Source organism: Rhinolophus ferrumequinum, chromosome 9, assembly GCF_004115265.2.
Source record: "Rhinolophus ferrumequinum isolate MPI-CBG mRhiFer1 chromosome 9, mRhiFer1_v1.p, whole genome shotgun sequence".
Lineage (NCBI taxonomy): Eukaryota > Metazoa > Chordata > Mammalia > Chiroptera > Rhinolophidae > Rhinolophus > Rhinolophus ferrumequinum.
In genome coordinates, this window is record NC_046292.1 from 7,038,644 (window position 1) to 7,065,531 (window position 26,888).

Below are 26,888 nucleotides of genomic sequence, written 5' to 3' on the forward strand. Positions count from 1 at the left end.
AGAGTTAGTTGGAACCCTGAGTTAAGAAAATGAGCCTGTTTTTATTTTATTGTGTATTGCAAACCTGCCTTTTTACCAGCTCTGCCAGCGCCAGCCTCCACAGCGGGGGGCTCAGGGTCTTGGGTTCAAGTTTAGACTCCAGGTTGTCAAGTCTGTTGTCTTTTACAGTTTCTTATTTTGGTTAGAAATCCCCCACTTTTTTTTTTATGGTTTTAGTTTTCTTCTGTGGAATTTGTTTTGTTGTTAATAGAACAGCAGAGGTTATATAACTTTATGTTTTCCTAGTGACCAACCTAACTGTTCTAGCAGCATTTATCGAACAATTTTTTTCTTTCCCCACTCATTTCACGTCACCTTTATTATATACGAAATTCTTCAGTACACTGATAAGTGCTCTGGGACGTTCTGTTCCCGTTCTTGATATACTTATCGGTGGTTAAGCTAATAATTCAGTGTCTTTTTTATTGTAGATTTGTTATACATTTTATCTGGTAGTGTAAGTTGTACTCTTCCATTTTTCATTTTTAGAATATTTCCGGCTCTTCTGGCCCTTGTATACTTCTAAACTCATTTTAGAATCACTTTATCATGTCTTCTCTTCTCCTCTTGACCCCACTCCACCCCTACCCATGGCCAATCAAAAATAAAATCCGTTTGGAATTTTTATTATAATTACATTCAGCATAGAAATTGCTTTGGAAGGAATTGGCATCTTTGCAATCTGCAGTCTTTCCATCCATGGATGTGATGTGTCATGTAAAATGTGTTCCTCAATGCTGAGGTTTTACACAGTTCTTGCATAGTTTGTGCACATTTCCTTTAAGTCCAAGTATTTTTAACTTATTATTGTTGCTATAGAGCCTTTATTTTCATTGTGTTTTCTAATTGATCTTTGCTAATATTTAGGAAAGTTATTGATTTCTGTTTGTTTAAAGTGATCTTATTGTATTCTTTTTAATAGTCCTAATTGTTCTTATTGGCGCTCTAATTTTTTCTCATAGCGTATCATGTAAAAATAATATTTTCCCCTTCCAGTGTTATGTGACTTTATTATTATTTTGGCTGGGCCTTCCAGAACAGGATTAATTAAATACGAGTGCTCAAGGAGGTAGGACGGTTATGATCTCACCTTCTCTTCAAAGCATTAATTTAGACATGAAGGGCATAGGAATATGAAAGAAATAATCATGATGATCCCTAGACTCTTGTTCTCTAAGGGACTCTGTTTTTCACTTTTGGCCGATATTTGTTCTTTGGCCAACATTGTTTGACATGCTCATAATAGCCTTGTATTAGGAAGGAAATTCTGTGTTATTTCTAATTTTTCAGATGGAAAAGGTAAAGGACGGTGGACGTGACTTCCAAAGTCACTTGGCCAATCGATTGATGATTAGACTGTAGTTTTTGCCCCCTGTGTGAGACGAAGCCACCGCCTAGCAGAGGGGTGCAGAGGGCATGGTGGTTAACAATGCTACAACTTCTAGCACTCCCCTAGCCCTTCTTACAAACGGTACAATAAGAGTACATAAAACAAGGGCACTGGGGGACATGAAAAGTGACTATTCTACAGAAATTGAGACCTCCCCTGTGTCAGGGACAAGTATACTACTGGCAGCTTCTGTGTCATCAGTCTGCTGTTACCCTCACCCGGAGACAGATTATGGGAACGGGTAGAACAGTGGGTCATTGTATTAGCCCGGGGCTGGGTCGCTGCAGGTAGGGCACCTCTTCTGGTCCCCTCAGTGCATTGCCACCACATGTCAAGATTCAAACTGCTTTAGCTGTCTCTTACCTGCACAGAAACTTTGGGGAGTTCGTCATTTCTTATAGGATCAAATCTTGTCTGCTTATACTCTTTCCAGCCTGATTTTTTTCTCTATCTTTTTTATTTTGAACCGTTTCCGATTTACTGAGAAATTGAATGGTGCAGTGAACACCTAAAGTACCTTTCATCGTTTTTTTTTTTTGTTAGATGCCCTGGATTGACTCTCAACTATTTTTTAAAAACTTTTTCTTTCCTCGTTTTCACCTGTTTGTCTTTCTTGCCCTACTTTATGGACAGTTTCTTCTAATATTTTATCTTCTAATAATTTTATCTTTCAATATTTCTCTTGAAAGTTTTTTTCTGCTTGGATCTTTAATTTACCATAAATAGTGATAATTTTTCCCTCTGAGTGTTCCTTTTTATCTAGCATTCTGTTCTTGTTTCTTGGATACAACATCTCTTTTTTTTTTGCCTTCTAAGAATATTATTATTTCTCTCGTTCCCTAAATAATTTCTTTCCTCTGAGGTTTCTTATTATGTTTTCAGGGTTCTAGTTTTCACTTTTGAGGTTTCCCTCAAATGCCTGGTGATCCCTGGCTGCCTATTGTTTAAGAGAGAGACCCTAAAAAACTGGGCCTTCTTTTTCGGAGAGCTTCCATGTTGGGGAACCAGAATGCTTCCACATGTCACCCCGCCGGGCCCCATGGCTCCAGGAGGAAGAAGCTCCTTTGTTCAGGACCTCACTCTGTGTATCTTTGTATCCAGCTGTTGATTCATACCCTTTAATATCCTTTTATAATAAGTCAGTAACCTAGTGAGTCAACAGATTTTCCTGAGTTCTGTGAACTGTTCTAGCAAATTAATTGAGCCCAAGAAGAGGGTCATTGGCACCTTCAATTTATAGCTGGTTGGTTAGCACAAGTAAAAGCATGGGTTCATGGCTGGCATCTGAGTGGTGTGGTGGGGGTGGGAGTCTGATAGGTTACCCAGAGGGAGGGGGTGCGAAGGTAGGTGAAAGGGGGAAGAGGAATAGTCAATATATGTGTATTGTGGTAAGTTCCCAGGTGACTAGAGTTAGTGGAGTGATCTCATTGGAAGGTATATGAATGTTGAATCATATTGTACACCTGAAGTTAATATAACCAATATAAGATTGTGTACCAGCTATACTTCAGTAAAGGAATACATTAAACATAAAACTGATTGGAAGGTCTCTGGGCGTAAATCGTTTTTAACATGTTAACGTGGGATGAGTTAAAATCAGAATCACAGCTGTGTGTTCAAGTGGCCATGTCCAGCTGGAAGTCTCCTTGAAAGGGACTTTCAAGAACACCTTTGACTCTACGAAAGTTTCACTGCATACGTAGCTTTAGAATTTCTGGCTAAGATGTGATTCCATTTTATGTTCAAGATATTAACAGTAATTGCTTCTAGATGGTGGGCATGTAAGTGATTTTTCTCATCTGGCTTCCTTCAGCTTTTCTCTGTTAAAACAGTTGTTTTCAATTTTTCAATATTACTTTCATAATCAGAAAAATATCAAAAAGGGTGAGTTTTCTTCAGGCTCCTTCCTTCAGTCACCATCAATCTGTGGAATATTTGGAAAAAACTGAAGCAGAACATGGAGTTTTCTATTAATTTAGTGCTGTCAGGTAACTAGATACTGGACACAAGTTAAAGAGATTTTACTCAGCTGTTTCCTCAGATCAAGAATTTTCTGAAATTAAAGGCTGACAGAATCAACTTGTTAAACTGCTACTAGGTTCCATGATGGCAAGAATGATACTTTTCTTGTTCACTGATTTATTTCCAACTCCAGCACAGTGTCTGACTAGCTTTCTATAATTATATGTTGATGAATAAGTAAATTAAAAATGTGCCACTGCTCCGAAAGATGTACTGGGGTAGTCAGATACTCGTGTGAAAAAAATCATCTTTGACCCTTAGTTCACAACATACATAAACGAGAAAGGTAAATCTAGAACGCTTCTAGAAAAACACAGCAGAATATCTTCATGACTTGAGGTAGGCAGAGATTTCTTAATTAGGCTATAAAATGTGCTACCATAAAAGGAAGGATAAAAGCTACATCAAAACTAAAAACTTCTGTCCATGAAAAGTTAACAATAAGAAAGTGAAAGGGTAAGCCATACACTAGAAGAAAATACTCATAATATATGTATCTGACATAGGTCTTGTATTTAGAATATATAAAGAACTCCTACATAGAATATATAAAGAACTCCTACAAATCAGTAAGAAAAAGCCAAATAACCTAATTTTAAAAAGTGTACAAAAGCCTTGAACAGGTATTTTATTGAAGAGCATTTCCAAATGGTTAATGAGCATATAAGATGCCTACATCATTACTCATCAGGGTAATTAATATAATTTAAAACCACTGCAAGTTACCATTATATACCCACCAGAATGGCTAAAATTAAAAAGACTGAGAATACTAAGTGTTGGCACAAATGTGGAACAGCCGTAACCCTCATACATTGCTCGTGGGAGTGTAACCACTTTGCAAAAACTGTTTGGCATTTTCCACTAAATACGTTTGTTTTTGTGACCTGGCAATTTCATTACTAGGTATAGACTCAAAGGAAATGAAAACATATGTATAAGAATGTATGTAGCTAGCAGTTTTATTTAAAACAGAGACAACCTGGGAGGAAATGTCCATCAACAGAAAATTCGTGCTATAGACATACAATGGAATATTATATAGAAATAAAAAAGGATAAATTACTGGTCTATGCTACTTCATGGATGAACCTTAAAGAATTCTGTCAAAGAAGCCAGATGTAAAAGAATACATACATTTATATGAAGTTCAAGTACAGGTCAAGCTACTAGTATTGACAGTCAGGGTCGTAGTGGTTACCTGGAGGAGCGTACAGATGGGAAGGGCTGCACTGTGGAGTACTGGGCAGTGTTCTGGGTCTTAGTGAGCATGCTGGTTACCCAGTATATGTGTATGTACAAACTCTTCAGGCTGTATACTGAAGATTAGCTGTGTACTTATCTCTCAGTTAAAAAAAATTAGGGCTCATTCTTATTAGACTAGAAGGAAATAGGATTTAGAACTTTTAAGCCACATTCAGAGGGAAGAAAAGATGATCAGATCAGCAGTGGTTAGGAAAGGGAAAGAAAACCTATGAAACTAGAGGCAGTGAACACAATAAATATTCATGGAAATAAAAAAAAAATCCTTATTAAAAGATAGATCCCAGACTCAGTAAAACCCAAGGGAAAAACAAAGGCCAGTTTTATACTGTTTATCAGAGACAAAACAACAGAGGAAAATTGAAACAAGAAGTGGGCAAGATGTAGCGTAAATGCAGACCAAAAGAAACAGAATTGGCAGTATTCATTTTAGGCAGATTAGAAAATATTAAAAAGAATGGTCAATGTATACCACTACAAAGTTTACTCCACCTAGAAGGGAATAATCATGAAACTTTATACACTTAAAAATATTTTGTCAAAGTATATAAAGCAAAATCTATTAAAAATATAAGAAGAATGTAAAACTACTGAATGGAAGATATTAATGTACTTCAGAATTTAATAAATCAACAGGCGAAAATAAAAAGAAAATGAAATAATTGGCTAACACAGTAAATCTGTTTGATATACAAATACATAGAATTTTGTACACATAAAACGGAATATTCAATTTTCAGTACCCATGGTGCATTTATAAAAAGTTATGTAAATTGGCCACAAAAATCTCAGAGTCCAAAAGGCAGAAATCATATACCCCCCTCCCTTTCTCCATAAGGCAATAAAACTAAAATTTACAGTAAGAAGTCCTGCAAGAAAAATTTGGCCACTTTGAAAATTTAAAACACTCTTTTACAAAATTCATCCTTTCATCTACTTTGTTTGGATTTTTCTGATGTTCTTCCAGCTTCTTAAAATGAGTACTTAATTTACTTATTTTTTCTTATTTTTTGTGTGTATAGGAATTAGGAAGAAAAGGGCAAATAGTACTGTCTGCTATTCCCTCAAGATAGATTCCTGAAGTGAGGAAGTATTGAATCACAAGATACGATCTTTTTAAGACTCTGGGTACAAAGCAGTAGTTTTCCAAGTAGTCATACCATTTCCTTCACCAGAGGCTGAGCGTACCTGAGTGTGTCTGGTCATTGGAAAAACAACCAAACAGCAACAGGACCACTTTCTCAGATTGTTTTAATGTGCATTTATTTGATTAATATAATAACACAGTCGAACTTTTAAAATATGTTTATTCTCAGAAATGTTTATTCAATTCTTTATTTTCTACTGGGACATTAGTGCTTTACTTATTGATCTTTAAGTGCCCTTTACATATTAAGAATATTAATTCTTTGTCATGTTTGCAAACATTTTCCCCATTGTTCCTTGCCTTTTTTGTTTTTTAATATATAAAAGTGATTATTTTCGCATAATCAAATCTATCAATCTTCTGGTATTTCCTCTATTATTTTTATGAAAGAGATTCCTTTCCCATAATTATAAAATAATAATAATTAAACACTAACAACAGCAGCAACAGCTAACATTTTTTGAGGGCTGATTATGTGTCAGGCAATGAGCTAAGTGCCCTTATTTTATTTAATCACAAAATCCCTGTGAGGTAGGTATTTTTTGTTACCTTCTTTTTGAGCAAAAACGAGGGAGAGTGATTCAATAATTTGTCTACAAACATCAAACCAGTGATAAGTTAAACATTCACCCACATTTTATTTTAGTTTTCAGAGTTTAGGTTTTTATGTTTAACTCTTTAATTCTGAAAGGAATGAAGTAATATGAAGTGAAACTGCTTTCAAACATCATTTTTTTCAAAACCGTCCTTCAAATACATAAGTAATTTTTCCTCCTTTGTTTGTTATGCTTTCTCTCTTACATATTAAATTTTAGTATATAACAAGGACTCTTTTATGACTGATACACTCTTACACAAGTGCCACAGTGTTTTGATTGCTGTATCTTTATCATCACTTTAATATGTACAAGAACAAGGCTTACTTCATCATTCTTCTCTTTTTCAAAACATTCTGAGGTAGAGTTCTGGCTTTTAATAAGGACTGAGTAGCTTGTATCAGAAAAAACCTTCCCACCAATAACAAATACAAATTCTGGACAAAATATTTTAGAAACATTGTTTGAAGGCACAACCTTGAGCAACCTGGAGCAAGCAGAAATTGGAGTGAAGGAACCACTCTGGGTGAGAGCCGACTATATATGGCCTTTTCCTTGAGACAGATTAAATCCGCTTTAACAGATTGAACTCATGCAGAAAACTGCCATCACATTGGTTCGAGGTATTGGGGGATGGATTTTGCGGATGCCAGACTGCCTGGAACTTGGGGATGGATATTCCAAGAAGTCGAGAACCTTGAAGGGGTGACTCCAAACTTTTCATGTAAGCACCCCTCAAATTCCAGGCTAACTCCTGAACTGCCCTTGCACAGGGCAGGTGCCACAGGTTCCAATACAGATGTCATCAGTTACCTACAGTAGGAAAGGCAGAATTTAGAGTTTGAGTCTTACCAAGTTAGAGGGGTCTTGGTAATCACTTTGGGCTTTTTTTGAAACCCCAGAAAGACCACCCTTTAGAAGCAAACACTGTATCCTAGGACAGTGGCACTTCGCCTAGGATGAAACACAAAAAAGAAATAAAGCATAAAACAGAGCCTGCCCCAGATCAAGATCTTCCAGTAATTTAACTGCGTACTGGAACAAAATGCAATTCGTCAGAAGGAGAAAAGAGTCCCAGAGCCTTTACAGCCTATCATCCAGAATGCCCTGTATAAAATCAAAACTTACCAGACATATAAAGATGAAGAAACAGGAACCTGTGACTTTTACTAAAGTGAAAAGTCAGTCATTAGAAATAAGACTCACAGACAAAAAGAGAACTTAAAAAATAATATGAAAAATTATATTAAAAGAATATATTTAAAAAATAAACGAAAAGGTAAAGAGGTATTGAGTTGCAATAGAGATGGAAGTTATAAAAAAGAACCAATTGGAAATTTTAGAACTGAAAAACATAAAACCTGCCACTGAAATTTCACTGGATTGGGATTAACAGCAGATTGAGCACAAGAGAAGAAAGGATCAGTAATCTTGAAGACAGGTTGATAGAAATCATCCATACTAAATGCATAGAGGAAAAAAAGATCGAAAAACAGGACCAGCGCCTCAATGACTTGTGACACAAAATCAAGTTGCCTAACATATGGGTAATTGCAGACCCAAAAGTTGAGAAAAATGAGGCAGAAAAAAATATTCAAAGACAGATTAGTTGAAAGATTTCCAATTTTGATTAATACACACACACACACACACACACACACACACACACACTCAAACCAGGAAGTGTGACCAACCCCAAGCAGGATAAATATAAAGAAAATTACATCTAGGTATATTATAGTGAAACTGCTGGATACTGAAGATAAAGAAAAAAGAAACAGTGATCAGAATGGCTAACTTACAGTCAGAAGCCATGTATCCAGTGGAATGATATCTTCAAAATACTGGGGAAAACAACTGCCAGCGTAGAATTTTATACACTGAAAACATGCAGCAAACATGAAGAAGAAATAAAGATATATTTAGATAAAAGTTCAGAGAAGCTGTTGCCACCAGACATGCATTGTAATAAATATCGATAGAAGATCTTCACACTGAAGAGAAAATAATGTCAGATAGAAATTTGAATCCCCAGAAGGAATAAAGAGCACAGGGAATGGTAAATATGTGGGGAAATATAAAAATACTATTTTAGTTTTTATTCTTCAGTTCTGTAAAAGTCAGTTGTCTAAAGCAATAATAACAAGATATTGTTGGATTTATAACATACTTACATATTTATGTATATGTGATGAACATTAGAACAATAGCACAAAGGACAAGGGATATATATTAAATTATGATTGCTTCTTTTTTTTTTTTATTGGGGAAGGGGAACAGGACTTTATTGGGGAACAGTGTGTACTTCCAGGCCTGTTTTTTCCAAGTCAAGTTGTTGTTGTTTATCAATCTTAGTTGTGGAGGGTGCCGTTCAGCTTCAAGATGTTGTCCTTTCAGTCTTAGTTGTGGAGGGCGCAGCTCAGCTCCAGGTCCAGTTGCCGTTGCTAGTTGCAGGGGGCACAGCCCACCATCCCTTGCGGGAGTTGAACCGGCAACCTTGTGGTTGAGAGGATGCGCTCCAACCCACTGAGCCATCCGGGAGCTCAGCGGCAGCTCAGCTCAAGGTGCCGTGTTCAATCTTAGTTGCAGGGCACGGAGCCCACCATCCCTTGCGGGACTTGAGGAATTGAACTGGCAGCCTTGTGGTTGAGAGCCCACTGGCCCATGTGGGAATCGAACCGGCAGCCTTCAGAGTTAGGAGCATGGAGCTCTAACCGCCTGAGCCACCGGGCCGGCCCTATGATTGCTTCTTAATGAAATATATTAATACATACAATGTGGCACATTAATAATATGTATATATTAAGATTCTTAATATGTAGAATGGTATAATACTAATTTAGAGTTGAATCTGGTAAGTTAAGGATGCATTATAATCCCTAGAGGAACCAGTTTTTAAAAAATACAAAGAAGTGTATCTAAATATCTAGTAGAGGAGACGGAGTGAATGACCAGACATTCCTTATTATTCTTACTTGTGCATTCTTAATGTGCTTATGCAAGATGAGCTTTAGGAACTTTTGAGAAAATAATTGGGACTTTTTTACTGGTATTGTATCAAACCTTTCAAATTAATTTGAAAAGCCTATTCCATTTATTTCAATACCCTTTTATTTCTCTTTGTGAGGTTTTCTGTATATAGATCTAATATACTTTAAGATTATTCATATAATTTTGTATTTTGCATGGCTACTAAGAAAGGAATTTCTTTTCATTTTATTTATTTATTTACTTATTTATTTTATTTTATTTTTTTAAGATTTTATTGGGGAAGGGGAGCAAGACTTTATTGGGGAACAGTGTGTACTTCCAGGCCTTTTTTCCAAGTCAAGTTGTTGTCCTTTCAATCTTAGTTGTGGAGGGCGCAGCTCAGCTCCAGGTCCAGATGCCGTTTTTCTAGTTGCAGGGGGGGGCACAGCCCACCATCCCTTGCGGGAGTCGAACCGGCAACTTTGTGGTTGAGAGGACGCGCTCCAACCAACTGAGCCATCCGGGAGGCAGCTCAGCTCAAGGTGCTGCGTTCAATCTTAGTTGCAGGGGACGGAGCCCACCATCCCTTGTGGGACTCAAGGAGTTGAACCGGCAACCTTGTGGTTGAGAGCCCACTGGCCCATGTGGGAATCGAACTGGCAGCCTTCAGAGTTAGGAACATGGAGCTCTAACTGCCTGAGCCACCGGGCCAGCCCTCATTTTATTTTTTAATTACTTATTGCTGGTGGATAATGAGTGCTACTGAATTTTTAAAATATGTGTGTTATATATCTAGCTACCCCATTAAACTTTCTTATGATTAAATTGATTTTTCTAAATTTACAATCATATTATTTACAATTGATTATTTTGTGATCTTCTTTCCAATTCTTAGATATTTTAATTTTATTTCCTGCCCTTATTGCATGGGATGAAACTTCAAAAATAATGTTAACTGTCTGAACAAATATTCAGTGAATGCCCACTACAAGTTGATCAATGTTTTAGGCTTTGGTGATACAGCAGTGAATAAGGCACAGTAAAGTTCAACAGTATTAAAATCCTTAGAAAACCATACAAGACAAAGGAAAGGTTACAAAGCAATCTGTGTTGACAACCAGAGGAATATTTATGAGGTGTGATCAAACAAGACAGTAAATATTTAAATAAAAAAATAATTATGGTGCCGGCCTGGTGGCTCAGGCGGTTAGAGCTCCCGCTCCCTACTCTGAAGGCTGCCGGTTCGATTCCCACATGGGCCAGTGGGCTCTCAACCACAAGATTGCCAGTTCAATTCCTCAAGTCCTGCAAGGGATGGTGGGCTCCGTGCCCTGCAACTAAGATTGAACACGGCACCTTGCGCTGAGCTGCCTCCCGGATGGCTCAGTTGGTTGGAGCGCGTCCTCTCAACCACAAGGTTGAAGGTTCGACTCCCGCAAGGGATATTGGGCTGTGCCCCCTGCAAGTAGCAACGGCAGCTGGACCTGGAGCTGAGCTGTGCCCTCCACAACTAAGACTGAAAGGACAACAACTTGACTTAGACAAAAAAAAGTCCTGGAAGTACACACTGTTCCCCAATAAAGTCCTGTTCCCCTTCCCCCCAATAAAATCTTTAAAAAAAATTAATAATTATTACAGTAAAAGACACATTGTCATTAACGCCCCTCAAAATACTCCCCCTCGCTCTGAATATCCCATCGTTCTTGCCACTTTCTGAAGCAGTTCTGGAAGTCCTCTTCTGTGACTGTCTTTAGGTGTGCTGTCATTGCTGCCTCCATGTCCTGAATCATTTTGACTATGGGGAAGAGCCAGAAGTCTCATGGTGACAGATCCAGTGAGTAAGGTGGATGAGGACACCGTAATGTTTTTATTTGACAGAAATTGCTGTACCAGAAGCGATGTGTGACACGGAGCGTTGTCTTGATATAAGACCCAGTATTATATCATATATCATATCTTTTATATCATATCATACCCCAAAAGACACATTAGAGCTGATTGTCCAGCTAGGTCTTCTTATTTTTGGGGAAACACGGTATGGTTCGACGCGCCACTTCCCTTGTTAAAGATCCCTGCCTTTCTGTTGGATGGCACTCGGCAGCAGCATTCACATTTTGTGATCACAACAGAAAGGCTCCGTGTCACACATCACTTCTGGTACAGCAATTTCTGTCAAAAACATTACGCTGTGTCCTCATCCACCTTACTCACCAAACCTGGCACCGTGCGACTTCTGGCTCTTCCCCAAAGTTAAAGTGACCATGAAAGGTATTCATTTTGAATTGATTTAGGACATTGAGGCAGCTATGACAGTGCAAAACTAAAGACACTCACAAAAGAGGACTTCCAGAACTGCTTCAGAAAGTGGCAAGAACATGGGATAAGTGTGTTCGAAGTGAGGGGGGTATTTGGAGGGGCATTGATGGCAGTGTGACTTTTACTGTAATAAATTTTTAAAATTTTAAACATTCACTGTATTTTTTTATCACACCTTGTGTATAGTCATTGCTATAGAAAGGTGCTCTGGCTGGCTGGTCAGAGAAAGTTCCGGTGGCAGGAGAGATGACCCAGAACAACCAACAGGGTCTGAGTCGGGCTGGGAGAAAGCTGCTCGGTGGGTGGAGGGTGCATCGGACAGGAGACTGGGGTGTGCAGGCTTGTCAGGAGCTGAGGAACAAACTAGTTTGTCGCAGTCCAGGGTGAATACATGGTAACAGTTTGCACACTTACCTCCGGGGCTCCTTGGAGGTTCTAAAGAGATGTTTCAGGGGCAAAGGGGGGACCAGAAGCTGGGACTCTCCATGGGTTTTCTTCTGGGTTTTCTCCATGCTCCAGCTGGCTCTCCCAAACCCTGAGCTGCATTACTTTGATCTGTTTGGCCTACTGGTTTCTGTTTATTTATTTTTTTCTACGTAGCTTTGTTGAGCACCTACCAGGTGCCAGTAGAACCTAAGCACTGTTCTAGGTGCTGGGAATACAGCAGTGAATAAAGTAGTCCAAATCCCTGCCTTCTCGGGACTTACCCTCTAATGGTGGGGAGGAAGGGAGACAGTAACGTGTGGAATAAAATGTAAACATCGTGTAGGTGTAGAGTAAAAGCAGTGAAGCGTTCTTGGAAGGTTGCCGTTTTAAATGGAATGGTATGGAAAGGCCCCACCAAGGTGACATTTGAGCAAAAACTTGAAGAAAATGAGGAAGCAAGCCGTGTAGGTTTCTGGGGAGAAAGAGTTCCTGGAAAAGGGAACTGCCGCCCGTGCAAAAGCCTGAAGAGGGAGCATGTCTGGCAAATTCTAGGAACAGAAAGAAGGCCAGTTAGACCATCAGGTGGATCGTAGTGAGGGGGCGTTCACAGCACTGACAGGAAACAGATCGTATAGAGCAGTATTGATCCATGTGAGGACTTTGGTTTTGCTTTTAGCCCGATGGGAACCATCAGAGGATTTGAAGCCGGGGAGCCATATAACCTGACTTAGGCTTGAATAGGCCCACCTGGCTGCTGCCTTAAGAACAGACAGTTGGAGAGCGAGGGTGGGAGCTGGGAGATGAGTTAAGCGGTGCGAAGGCCTCAGTCAGATCCCTGAATACTATTTCAAAGTAAATCCAGCAGAATATTCTGATTTGTCAGATGTGGAATCTGAAAGAAGAGCAGAAATTGAGGATGACCCCGAGGTATTTGGCCTCGTGCCTAGAAGGATGGGGCGAGATGAGGAAGGAGCCCAGTGGTAGTCGTACCATGTCCGAGGTTTCTATTAGACGTCCAGGTGGAGGTGTAAGGTGGCCAGGCGAACCAATATGAGTGGAGTTCAGAGGAGGGCTCTGAGCTATAGATATAAATTTAATGATGTTAACTTCTTGATTTTGATAATTGTACTGTGGTTACATATGAGCATGAACTTGCCCTCCCCACATCAGGCAGTGAATACTGATAATAGTTAGGGAGAAAAGGGGCATTATGTCTGCAGCTTAGTCTTAAACAGTTGAGGGAAAATAATTCTATCAATAGATTGACAGAGAATAATAAAGAAAAGGTGATACATTTAACCTGTGAAGAGTCTGGGTGAGAGATAGATGAGAATTCTTTGTACTATTTTTGCACCTTTTCTGTAAGTCTGAAATTATTTCACAATACAGCACTTTTTTAAAAACCAAGGAAAACACAAACATTTCCAGAAACACAAAACTGGGAGACTTTGTTGCCAGCACACCCGCACCGAGAGAAACGCTAATGAAGTCTCAGGCAGAAGGGAAATGATTCTGCGTGAAAACATAGAAAGGCAGGAAGGAATGAAGAGCGGAGGAAAGGGCAAATAGAAATGAATATTGGCTGTATACAGTAATAACGTCTTCCTTGTCCGGTTTAAAATACATGTGTAATTGAAACGGTAATAACGGTGGAAGGATGGAGTGAATGTGGTCTAAGTGCGAGAATTTTTGGCGAAGTGGTAAGATTTCTCAGTTATATGAAACTATCGTATGTCAAGGATGTATGTCTTGTGACATCCAGGGCATTGGTCTCAAACATGTTATTCTCAGGACCCTTTTCACTCTTCAAAATGGAAGATTCCCCCCATTAGGCAAACACCGCAGTAGTTAACTGTCACAGACGAGATCCGCTAATGGGGTGCTCAAATCAGAGGGTGGAAGTTTGAAGAGAAATGGCAAAGTATATCCTCCAAGCTATTGCATGACTACAAAAGGAAAGTTGGTAACTTCACAGTGGAGAAATCCATCAAAAACCACCTCGACTACAAGCTAAGAGAGGGAAAAACTGAATTCACTAGTTGGCAAGAAAAGAGAAAAGAGAGCGTTAAAGAGATCAAAAGGAAAACATATTGTAAGATGAAAGCTATAAACCCCCAAATTTCAGTATTTACATTAACTATAAATAGACTGCTCCATTAAAAGCTAAATTTGTCAAGGTTAGATTAAAAATAAAAAACTAAACCCAATTCACTGCTGCTTACATCAAACACACCTTTAATGAAAAGACACAGGATTAAAAATAAAGTGATGGAAAAAGATAACCACGCAGACTTTAAACAAAAGAAAGCTGGTACTTAACATCGGGCAAGATAGTCTTAAAACTGCAGTGAGAGATAAAGAAATTTCAGAGTGGCCAATCCCCAGGAAGGTTTAACATTTCCAAGTATATACCTAGTGACATAGCTTCAGTATACACAGAGCAAAATTGGACAGGACTGAAAGGAGAACTAGACAAATCTATCATCATGGAAAGTTTTAAAATATCTTTCTTGATAATTGGTAGTACAGATAGACAAAACAATCAAGATTCTAACAACAGTTAACAAACTTGCCATATTTTTATACAGATATAAATATTATAGAGGGTGATCATTTCATAAGGTGGTCACTTATGTTGTACACCTGAAACTAACATAATATTGTATGTCAACTAATTGGGGAAAAAAATTAAATATTATATATCACATACATATATATGACACTGTACCTAATAAAGACAGTAAATGTACAAAAAGATTTTTCACGTCATTAGTCGTCAGAGAAATGCAGATTAAAATCAGAGTGAGCTATCACGTCATACCCACCAGAACGGCAAAAACTGAAAACACTGAGAGCTTTGATGTTGGGTGTGGAACAGCTGGAACTCTCCTTAACTCCTGGTGTGAGCTAAGTTGGTGTAACACTTTGGAAACTGTTGACAGTATCTCCTAAAGCTGATAATATGCGTAGTGCAGTGGATCCAGCAGCTCCCCTCTAAAATGCAACTGTAAGAACGTTGACAGCGGCAGCACTGGTCGTGGATTGTCCAAAACTGGAAACAAATAGGTCAGCTGTGATCCACTCTTATCCTACACAAGAAGACTAAACAGCAGTTAGTGCTCATGAACCACGGCTGCGCACACCAGCCTGGGTGAGTCCCACGAGCATGTCGAGTGAAAGGAGCCTCTTATAAAAAATGCTTTCTGTGTTATTCCATTTACATAAAGATCAAAACTAAGCAAACTTACCTGTGGTATTAGAAGTTAGGTGGTGACCGGGAGGAGACACAGGAGTGCTCCTGGAGGCTGTTATTCTGTGTTTCGTCTGGGTGGTAGTGACATGGATGTCTTCCTTCACTGTGTGAAAATGCATTAAAGCTGCACACTTAGGATTTGCATGCTTCTCTGCATATTGAACGCCAACAAACGTTTACTTAGAACTGCAGTGAGAATGACAAAGGTGAAAAGCTTGATAGCATCGTGTCGGCTATCTTATAAGACTCGGTCTTATATTAATTTTTGCTCCAAAAGACATATTAGCGCTGATTGTCCAGCTAGGTCTTATTTTGGGGGAAACATGGTAATATGGAATGCTTTCTAAGATATATTAGTTAAAAGTTTCGAAGTGTAGAATAGTGCTTTTACCATGCAATTATTTGTATCAAAATACATAACACCCATATATAGAATATATAAAATGCATATTATATGAATATATGAAGGCACTTTCATAGACTCTCTCTAGAAGGTATATAGGAAACTATAGCAGTGTTTGCCTCTAGAAGATATAACTGGGTGACCAGGTGGCAGTGAGAAGAAGACTTTTCACTATATACCTTTTGTATCTTTAGGATACAGACGTGCTATGGGAATATCTCTAGTCAATACTAATTTTGAAAAACAATTGTTAAAAATCCCTTAGAAAGGTATTATGCAGGAGGCCGGTGTGTTGCTTCTCAGGAAGTCCACGTTTTCCTTCACATCGAAGCAGGTCTTTGGTTTAACACCAGGTGACATGGTTGGCTTTGCGTGTGGGTGCCAAGACGACGGGGGCAAATGCCCCGTGACAGGGTGCTCAGCTTGCAAGGGTGTGTGGGAATGAGCTGATGAGCAGACAGTAAATTCAAGCCTCACTCGAAGACACCACACTTCTTGAATGAAATGGTGCGCCCTCCCCACTGTTTATGGTATCATTTCCTTTCTCTCTTTCCTTCTGAACATTGTAGGTTGAAGTCAGATTAAGTTAAATATGACGCAACCCTACTGCTTCCTTTTGTTCTTTTTAAAAATGTAATTGAGATCATGCTATGAATATAACATCTGCTTTTTATGTCTTAATGTATCAAAAGCATTTTTCCATGTCATCAGAAATTGTTTCATATGAATGTGAATGTTTGAATATTATTACATTATTGAAACATGTCGTAACTTGCCTAATCATTCCTCTTTGGACATTTATGTTGTTTAAATTTGTTGCTATTATTAAAAATACAGCGATGGACTATCTTTGTACATTACACGACCTTGTAATATTATTTCTTAGAAGTAAAATAGAGTCGGAGGGCATGGACATTTTTTCAGTACTCTTGAGCTAGAGTGCCCAGTTGTCTTCCAGAAGTTTCTCCGTGGACACTCCCACTGCACCCTTGCCAGCTTTGAGTAAACAAGTCGTTTTTAGTTTGAAAAAATTTAGTCTTAATAACTTGAATAACGTCTGAACGACATGCTGGAAGTCCCTTTCAAGTTGAACCAAGATTTGGAGTATTTCCCCTTGTGTTAGTGGCATCATGGGGAAGAGCCTGGGCTCTGACTGACGCCTGACTGACTGGACTCGTGCCCCCCCCACCCCCCTCCAGGCACTGGGACCTGAGAGAGGCTGCTTCCTTCAGTCCGTGCACCTCAGCTTCCTCGTCTGTACAGTGGGGAGAATAAAGTACCTGCTTCATGGGGGCAGCGCTGCCCCCTGTGGCCAGGTGGGTTAGGCACTGCACAGCCCCACGAGGTGCCACAAGCAGGTGCCACACGTGCTGCGATGAGCCCTGGATCGTGCACCTTAGCAGCCCCGCAGCATTAGCGCTGGGATTCAAAGAGTTAGAAATGTAAATAGCTCCTAAAACATTCTTCAAGACTTGGGTTTCATAAATTCTGGCTGTTATTCTGGGTGGAGAATGGGAATATAAATTTTTTTAAATTTTCTCTGTTTTTTCTTTATTTTCCATGTTTTCTGTGGTTGATATGTGCTATTTTTATTATCAATAGGTATCATATCAATATATTATATAATAGTTCGCCTGTCTATTCTATGATATCACATGTATTATATTATAGGTAGAAGATAGACAAAATACTCATCCAGCCTAAGAAATTGGGGGGAAGAGGTATTAGCTAGGGAAGCTGCTATTTCTAACGGGGGGAAGACGAGGTCTTGGCTCCCTCACATTGCCTGGCAGAGTAAGCCCTCAAATATTTATTGATTTGTTGAGTACTAAAATATGTCTCTCTCCACTAATAAGATTGACAACAGCAACTAATTCCAAATAGGTGGTGACAAAATAATTTATATATTGACCTATTAGAACATAGCATGTTTTAATGTGTTACTGTCAGATTAATATAAGAACTTTTAGAAAGACATCTGATAGATGCATGCTAATTTAAAACTTAAGAAGTAAGTTAAATGCCAAATAATAAACCCTCTGATCACATATTTAAAATTCAAGATGTAGAAGAAAACCCCAGACGAACATTGAACATTCATAACATTCAGCCAAGTAACCAGAGTGTGCTTTTGTGCACTGGACTCTTGTACAGGGTTTTCTTTAAGGAGCAAAAATCACCTTGATTTGCATCCTACAGTGGAGTTGTCTCCTTAATCAGGCTGTTTCAAGTAGCATAGAAAAGGAAACAGCGTATGGATATCCCTACCATCCCAAAGCAAATGTTTGTTTTGTGGCAGTGATGGAGACATTTCCATTGGTGAAGCAAATATTTAGATCTGAAAGAAACATTTGGGCAGCCAGGATGTGTCAAAATAGAACAGATGCCTGCCTTTTAAAAACATGTTTTAAAAAAAACCACCTTGTGCTTGGCTGCCTTGGGTACAGCCACAATGGGTTAAATAAGAAATTAGAAATTGTGTACGCGTTTGTCATTCTAATCCCAGCTCCTGGCCACATCTCTGCACCTTTTTCTGTCTTGGTTTTTCTCTTCCAGAAAATGGGGGTAACCATTCTAAGTGGTTTTGTTTAGGATTAAGGTGTTGTTTTTTTCCTTCCAAGTATTTTTTTGTTGTTGTTCTTAAAAATAAATTTAATTTGTCCTTTTGAGTCAGGAATATGTTCTCGTGGAACACAGTTCATAAGAATATACAGTGAGAAGTCTGCCTTCCGGTCTGTCCCCAGCTACCAGTCCCCACTTCATCCATAACTGGCATTACCCGTTTCTGATCTTTCTTTATTTTATGCATGTACACAGAATCACAGAGATGTGTTTGTATGTGTGTATGTATACGCTTACATATGTATTTTTTGTCATAGAGGCCCCATGTACCCTTCACCTAGTTTCCCCCATGCTCCATAAATTCTTTTTGTCTTCTTTTTTGCAGTGATCCATTCTAAGACTTTGCTTATTTAAAATGTGCTGTGTGAGAGAGCAGAGGTTGAGCCTAGCAGGCTGCACGCCCCCGACCTCCATACAGTAAAAAAAAGAGCCCGTTTGGGGAATCTGGTTCTGCCTCTGGGGCTCGCCATGGGCTGTGGGCAAGTCACTGCCTCCCTCCGTAATCTGTAAAACAGGAGGAAAAGAAAAGTAAAAGAACATGCGATAGACTAAATGAGTCTTTCCAGATCTGAATTTCTTTGGTTGTCAAAGGTGAGGTTTTTTTGGTTTGTTTTTTGTTTTTCAAAACAAACTTCACAGCCTCTTCCAAAACCAGGAGCAAGATTCACATATAGTTAAAAGTGTTTATTAATTTGGCTTTTCCACAGATGCGCACACCTACCTTTGGCTTACCTGGCCTTTGGCATTCAGGTAGCAGTGATACCCCTTGGTCTTTACAGACGCAGTTCCTTCCCCAGGACGTGGGCTGTGGGCTGTGGGCACAGCTGACTTCTCAGCCTGGTGCCAAGGACCTGCAGGATTCGACAGCCGGTGACAATATTCGTCATGCTATTCATCCTTTGGGACTGATGATCGAATACCAAAATCACCCCTCTTTATTTTTGTTTTTAACTTAGCAGAGAGGGATTAAAAGAAAGAAACAACAACAACAACCCTTTAGACCGTAGATCTAAACCTAGACATCGTGCAAGCTGACTGGAAACCCTCCCCGTCTTTCATGTGAGAGATCTCAATTTGCGTTACATAGAGGGGCAGCTCACTTCTGTCTTGTTCACCAGTTATACTACTCCCCAGAGAAGCTCAATAAATTTTATAGGGAAGTTTCCTCCTTATGCGGAAGGAGCTAAGCTCAGTGACTGGTGTGGCTGAAATGATTTAGGACTCCAGGGGAGTACATGTGCCCTGTGGAAGAACGTATCAGAAGTAAATATACAGAAAGTTTTGCTCTTGGTTGAACTGCCCGCGTCATTGACAGCTCCCCAAAATGTGCGCTTAGCTCGCTGCTGACGTGGTCCTTCGGTGTGTTTCACTCTGTGGAGCCTGCCTGCAGGTTTTCTGCCATCTTCACTACTTTGAAACCTCCAAACTTGGACGCAGCTGAGTTTTCACATCTGTCTTCTGCATCCTTTTCCACTGGCGTTAGGAGAGCAGACCCGCCCTCTCCCTCTTCTAGACTTCCAGTGGGACCCCTGCCTGCCAGGGTCCTCAGGCTTTAAGCTAGCTGTGCAGTACGTTCCGCACTGGCTCTTTACTCGGTGATTTATACCGGGAGACGTGGCTGGGTGATATCCAGTGTCCTTTTGTCTTTGTGTTTATTTTTCTTGCACATTCAATATATTTAAAGGATATATTGTCTTGATGGTTCACCGGGATAAGGAGGGGATTGGTACAAGTTTCAGTGAGAGGTCCCTGGCTCCCTAGGTGGAGGTGAGAATTATATTTTTGGTCAGATATTTTTCTTTCTTTCCTTAGGTGGCAGGAGGCAGTGTTTTGCTGCTTTTTGAAATAGCAGTTCTACCTAACGATTTTTAGAAGGGTACTGAGAGGACATTCCGTTTCTGGGCACCATCAGCAACTTTTTCTCCTGTTGTTTGAACTTTCCTCGTTTAGGAGAGGGGAAAGTCTCGTGTCTGGTTCTTGAATTTAAATATCGGTGTCAGGGTGGTGGGAATCAGCCCCATCCTTCGACCAATTTTTATAAAAACTCTTTCAATTCAGGCGAATGATATTTGTAACTAGTTTTCTCAAAAACTGTTTTTGCTGCTCGGGAATAGTTGATCAACAGAGAAGAGAGCATTTGGCTTATTTGCTTAATATTTTAACCAAGTGAATGAGACAGGTTGGGGGGCTGGGGGAGGGGATTAGCAGGTGGGTGGGGGCGGCCCCATAAACAAGGTGATATATAATATTTTTTTTGTTCTCCTTTTAAATAAATACCGATCAGCTTTATGTTCAGAGACAATAGGAGCCGTTGGCTTAAATTTGCAGTTTACTGTATTTATGGCTGTAATATCAAGGTGCTGCCGTCGTAATTTCATGCCCCAATGAGAAGAGCAAGGTCGAAGCAAATGCTTCCATCGGCATCTGCTAACACACTAACTCATAAACAAGGCCCGGCCGGATCAGGTGGCGCGGAATAATACAGGCTAATGAAATACAGCACAGCTTTCCATTACTGTTAGTTTTTACAGTGTCGTCATTACGTGTAATTTATGTTTAAAAAATTCAATTTTATACAAGGCACTGGGAAATAGGGGTCTACAGGTCATCCAACGACTTTTAGAGGCTCTGAGAGTCCTTCTTGTACTCTACTGTTCCCACAAAATGTTGATAAAATAAAATAAAATAAAATAATACTTTTCCCCCTTTCCCCTCCCCTCACCTTTCCTGAGAGTTGATTTTTCTTTTAATTTGGGGAGTATTTTTAGCCAGCTGTCTTGTCTGCCTCGTCTCCTGCCAGCGTGTGCACGGGGAGATAACCAGTCGTGTTCTGAGAGAGGTGAGAGGTGACCCCCCCTCCCCCCCTCGGTGCCTCTGTGAGTCCCAGATGAATCACCTGAGCCCTGTGAATAGAGGGCCTGCCGCGGGGAGGACGGTGGCCCGAGTGGCCAGCCCGTCATGGCCGCCCTTTGCCACTGGCCCTTTGGCCCTATTCCCCAACCCCAGCCTTGTTATTACACAGCTCGGGCTGGGCTGGCTGGAAGGTGCTGTCGGGCGCTCGTTGTCTCGCTTGTTTCCGAACTCTTCCTAACCCTGCTGTCCTGGTTGTGGTTTGACCCGAACGAGGCAGAGAACACTGCTGTCTGCTGTCATCCGTCTTTCTGCTTCATCTGCACAGGACCAGGCCCGTGGCAGTGTCCAGCGGTCACTGGGGACAGCGTTGAGGTTACTTATTCTGAGAAGCCCTCGCACAGCCAGCCCCACAGAAAAAAGTCAGCTCATCCAGTGTCTGTTTTGTTGGAGTTGGGATCCTGGGGAAGGATCTGGGGCGTTGTGCTCACAGCCTTTAGGCTGCAGCTCACAAAGCCCAGGATTTGGGTTCGTTTGCATTTTAACAAACCTTAAGAAAAAGAAAACAATTTGTTTTCTTGTAAGGGATAAAAAATAAGCAGGTGTGGCAGCCTGGAGGCCATTCAGTTGTCAGTGGAATGTGGCTGCTGGTCTGTTCTTTGGGAGAATCCCACCCTGGAGAATCCCATCCTGGAGGAGGTGTGGGAGAAATGTTTGGTTGCCTTTCCCTTGGGGCCCGCGGATGGCTCCTGGGTGAAGGGAGCTCGCTTTGGAAGTAAATTCCCCGAGAACTGAGAGATCAGAAAGTCCAGGGCTGGGAGCTTCATTTGCATAGTTGGGTCTGAATTGAGAGCCCTCAGTTTCACAGGTTGGGCAGCTGTGGCCTTAAAGATGAAATGTCACTCTGCCTTTCAGCGTCAGGCGTCCTGCTCACCTTGGACACGTCCCCTTGTCCCTTTCTCCTTCTCTTAACTGAAGCTAGTGAGTGCGCGGAGTAAGTGAGCGGGACTCGCTTGTTTTGTTCTCTATCAGTAATGTATTTTAATTGTCAGTGTCCCGGACAGGGCAGGGGCTGGTGGCTCTTGGAAGGTGAGGTTACCTCCGAATGCACAGTGCTGCTTCCATCAGATAATGCAGTTGATACCCCAACGCAAAGAACACTTGAGGCTTTGTTAAAATTGGCTAATTCTCCCCAAGGCAGCAGCTACTGAAGCCTGGACGCAGATGGGGAGGGCAGGAGGTTTGGCTGCCCCAGGACAGTGACATCCTTTGCTGCCGTCTGTCTCTGCTCAGCTCGGTCCTCTGCCCTTAGATTATTCCTTGCAGATAGCAATCAACGGGAAGGAAGTGTGTGTGTCTAATTTGCATGAGATTATTTAAAACAAAAAAAAAGGTCTGCATTAGTCAGGGTGATTGTAAACAACGCGGAAAGATGCCTTTTATAATATAGCCTGTGCCTCAGCTTTCAGAGCCAAATATAATTCACTTACAATTGGCAGTTTCCTTTATTATTCCTTTTAACCTTTTGGATTCTGCAAGGTCTCCATCTAAGCCCTCCCTGTGTTTCTCTCCACGGGGTGGGAACCTGGACGTCTTCTGTGTGGATCCTGTGACAGTACCTCTTCCCTCAAGGCACGGGCCTGTCAGCCCCAGGAGCCGAGGACTCAGAGAGATGACCCCCCACCTTCTCCCAGGCCTCCACAAGTTCCCAGGTGAATCACCTGAGTGATTGAACTGTAGGGTCCTGAGCCTGGTCAGTCCTTCCTAAGCTGGGGACACTCCAGAGGAAGAGGACACTGGGGAAGCGTAGGCTCCAGTCTGTGAGAGGCCTTTGGATTTTCTAGGGGTTGAAGATTAGAATGAGGTGAGGTCCCTGTACCCTTGTCGCTCCGGTGGTGTTCAGAAAGTCCAGGTGTCACTGCCAGGTGTCTCAGGAAGACAGGACCCAGGCGTTAAGTTCCTGTGTTGTTGTTGTTTTAATTTTATTGGGGAATATTGGGGAACAGTGTGTTTCTTCAGGGTCCATCAGCTCCAAGACGTTGTCCTTCAATCTAGTTGTGGAGGGCACAGCTCAGCTCCAAGTCCAGTGGCTGCTTTCAGTCTTTAGCTGCAGGGGGTGCAGCCCGCCATCCCATGCGGGAATTGAACTGGCAACCTTGTTGCTCAGAGCTCGGGCTCTAACCAACTGAGCCAGCCGGCCGCCCCAGTTCTTGTGTTTTGATAAAGCTCCAGAACAGCACCCACGGGCTCTTACCTCTGGATGGGGTGCCTGTGTGGAGATGGGAGAAGACAGTTTAACCCTACCTAAACCTCTTTCACAAGACTGAAGGCTTAAGGCGTCATTTTGCAATCTGCTCTTTGATGTTTTTTAACTGTACTGTGGTGAGAAGTCGCCAGGCTGGAGACGAGAGCATTGGGTTGTCATCCAGCAGTACCATGCCCTAACTAGCATGATTTGAGGCAGACTTTTCACGCTCCTTGGGCCTCGGGTTTTGTTGTTGTTGTTTTATCTGTTAAATGAAGGCAATGGTGGGGATAATGGTCCAGCTCTGAAATTATTTTATTCAGTGAGATCATTAAAATGCTTATTTTTTTTAAGAGAAGAAAAATGATTCACTTTGTGTAACTAAATCAAAATCCTGACTCTCTGGAGAACTAGGGATATCAGAATTGCAGCCAGTGTAAATTCAGAGCATCAGATGATAAGGTCTCTGGAAAACAAGAGCTTGGAAGGATGTGCTGATGCCCTTTAAACTGGGGCCTCACGAGTGGGCTCGGCTGCAATAATGCAAGGAACATGTTTTATTAGGAAAATACGCTTTGTAAAAGCTCAGGGCCAGAGGGCAGAACAACAGGCCGGGGGTCCTGTCCCTTTAACCAGCTCAGCTCTCGGGGCCGCAGCACAGCCTGTAACTTACTGTATACTTCCCCAGCGTTAAACATTACCGTACTTGTTTATATTTGAAAGAGCCAAAAGGGAAAATGAGAATGCAACTGAATGCTCCTTTTGGGAAAATTATCCTCATTTGCAGCCAGCGGCTGACAAGGCGCACAGACCGCCAGGTTTATAAGATTCCGTAGTGTGCAGTGACCGTGCTCCTGTGCTGACGTCGCTGTGCCGCCTTCTCTCTGGGCTGATTGCGAACCCGTTGCCACAGTGTCTTTCCTCCTGGAACCTTGAAAGGGGTTCCCGTTCCTGTTAGGAGGAGTGGCTGGCACACGCTCAGAGGAAACGTGTTCTCCATTTTTCCATGGCTCCTCTGTGTGTCCTGCCCGTTCTTCTTGGGAGGTGGTGAAGCAGCTCTTTCACAGCCAGCTGGGGAACTTGGGAGGAGGGACGCCCCCCCCCCCCATCTAGCCCATGTACTCAGATTTAGCCTTTGTATCTGGAAGGTGTAAGCACCAGCCAGTGACCCTCTGCGCCATGTCAGCTGTGTCATCTGCCCAGCAAGCTGCTGAGAGCCCGGTGCGCTCAGGGCCTGCCCGGCGGCTCTCAGGCCTCCTTAAGGTGTGGCTGGCTTACCACTGGCTAGCTCCACCATGCAGAGCGGGGAGACGAAGCGCCGCAGTGTTAACCGGGGCCCGATCTCAACTGCCGAGCGCAGAGGGAGGAGAAGGGGTCCAGGGCCCCCTAGAACAGCTCAGGCATTCTCCCTTGACGGCCTGCGGTGGGGCCCGCAAAGTTTGAGGGACGGCTGGCTGCAGCCAGCTCCCACGCCAGTGTGGTGCAGGGCCACGCTGTGCTGACAGCATTAATGTGCTCCGTCTATTAGCCCCTTGGCACAGAGCGGGAGGCACCAGGCTTTGGAAGATGCTGATCCTCAGAACCTCCTGTACTCCCTGCACCCCCAGGGGCAAATATAACCCTGCTGTGGGTCTCTAATGGAGGCGGCCGACCAGATGTGGAAAAGCTACTGGCTCTCGTTTAAAAGCTCTGTGTTGCGGCTGGACTGGATGTGGGAATTCCCGGAACGGCACGGGCTGGCCGGAGTGGTCTTCTGCAGACTAGCCGTGACCTCCCACCTGCCTTCCCACTCTCGGTGGCGAGCACAATGGCACACACACCGTTACTTCCCAGCTGGCTCTGTGGGAAAATTTTTCTCACACCTGTGTGCCACACTTCGTTCCCATTCTTTGGGTTGGTTGGGGCCCCCATCCTTTTCCCACTGAGCCAACGTCCCCGGGCTGCGTCAGACCCACTGAAAATACTCCAGCAGTGTGCCCACTGGAGGTGGAGTCTTCATGGGCTTTTCACTTGCCTTTATTCCTCCGTGGGCAAATCCTCTCTGTGTGTTGTAGCCACTGCAGATGGCGCCCTGCTGTTTCCTGATGTCCTATGTGCCGTGTGGGTTAGAGTGCTGGGAAGATTAAAACAAACAAACAAACGGGGTGGGGGGGAGAAAAAAACTAGCCACAGGCGATATAGGCAGCCTATGATAGGCTAGAGTAATAATCATCTGAAAGTTTGGGGCTGGCCTTGTTTTGATCTGTTTTCTTGTTTTATTTTCTCCTTTACATTCTGTATCCCATTCATACTAATCACAGTCGGTCCTGATTTTTCTTTTTATTTCTGCATTTGTCATAAAATAAAGCAAATTATTCCCGTCTTCGGAAACGATCTAGACTAATTAGTCGTCTCACCCAATAATTAGTTTTTTGTTTCCCTGTCTGTTTTCATGCATTATTGTTAGTTTTTTCCCCTCTTTTTTTAACACCATTACAGATTAAAATGAGCCACATTTGCAGTTGATGGTATCTGTTTTCGGGGGAAGAATGGAGAATTGCAGTACAGAGCGACTTCAAAAGCAGCAATAAACTCAAGGATAAATTAAGGAAATTGAATGAGCCACATTTGGAAGCAGTGTTGAGGCTAATATTCTGTCGCTTAAGGTTAAATTGCAACTGAGAGAGGTTCCAGAGAATCCGAAATCGGGGAGGCATCTTCCCAGGATGCTAGGCGTTCTGTGGCTCTCAGGGTCTTTTCTCAACGAAGATTTTGTAGTAGCCATGGACAGTGGCAAAGGTACTTACCTGCAATTATGTGCTCTCCTCCCCCAGGGCTGACAGATGAAGAGATCGATTTGGCTTTCCAGCAGTCGGGCACAGCTGCGGAAGAGCCTGCGTCCTTGGGCCCAGCCACCCAGGTGGTTCCTGTCCAGCCCCCTCACCTCGTTTCTCAGCCATACAGTAAGTCCCCCACTCAAACCCCTGCTTTCCACTGCTTGGGACCCAGGAGTCCAGCCAAGGAGCAGTGCTGTCCATCTCCCAGACTCAGCAAGCTGGGAGAAACTGGGAGAAGGAGTGGCCAGGCGGCTCTTGAGTTTTTCCAAAAGAATGTGACACACCCAAAGCCTCTTCTACACACACTTTTGGGTATGTGACAAAGGTTTAAGAAGAGACGAGGGACCAGAATGAATGAGTGTATTGTGTTGTGTCACTATTTGGGTTCCAAGCACAAATATATAAAAGTACTCCCTGGTTCAGTTTCCGTTTTCCTGTATCGGTGCTTGTGCTGTTTCACAAAGAAGACTAACATGATTTGTGAGTGCGTCCTCGTTCGCTCATTGAAAGAACTTGCCTCCTAATTTTAT

The 26,888-nt window shown here is 41.9% G+C and overlaps 1 protein-coding gene across 4 annotated transcripts in view; it reads left to right on the plus strand.

The window, feature by feature from the left end:
- PEX14 (peroxisomal biogenesis factor 14) overlaps positions 1 to 26,888 on the plus strand; it is a 156,080-nt gene that overhangs the window by 104,517 nt on the left and 24,675 nt on the right. For all 4 annotated transcript variants that reach the window (XM_033114725.1, XM_033114726.1, XM_033114727.1 and 1 more), the window contains one exon: positions 26,356 to 26,484. In XM_033114725.1, the coding sequence (XP_032970616.1) occupies positions 26,356 to 26,484 (129 nt within the window). The remainder of the gene's footprint in view (positions 1 to 26,355; positions 26,485 to 26,888) is intronic.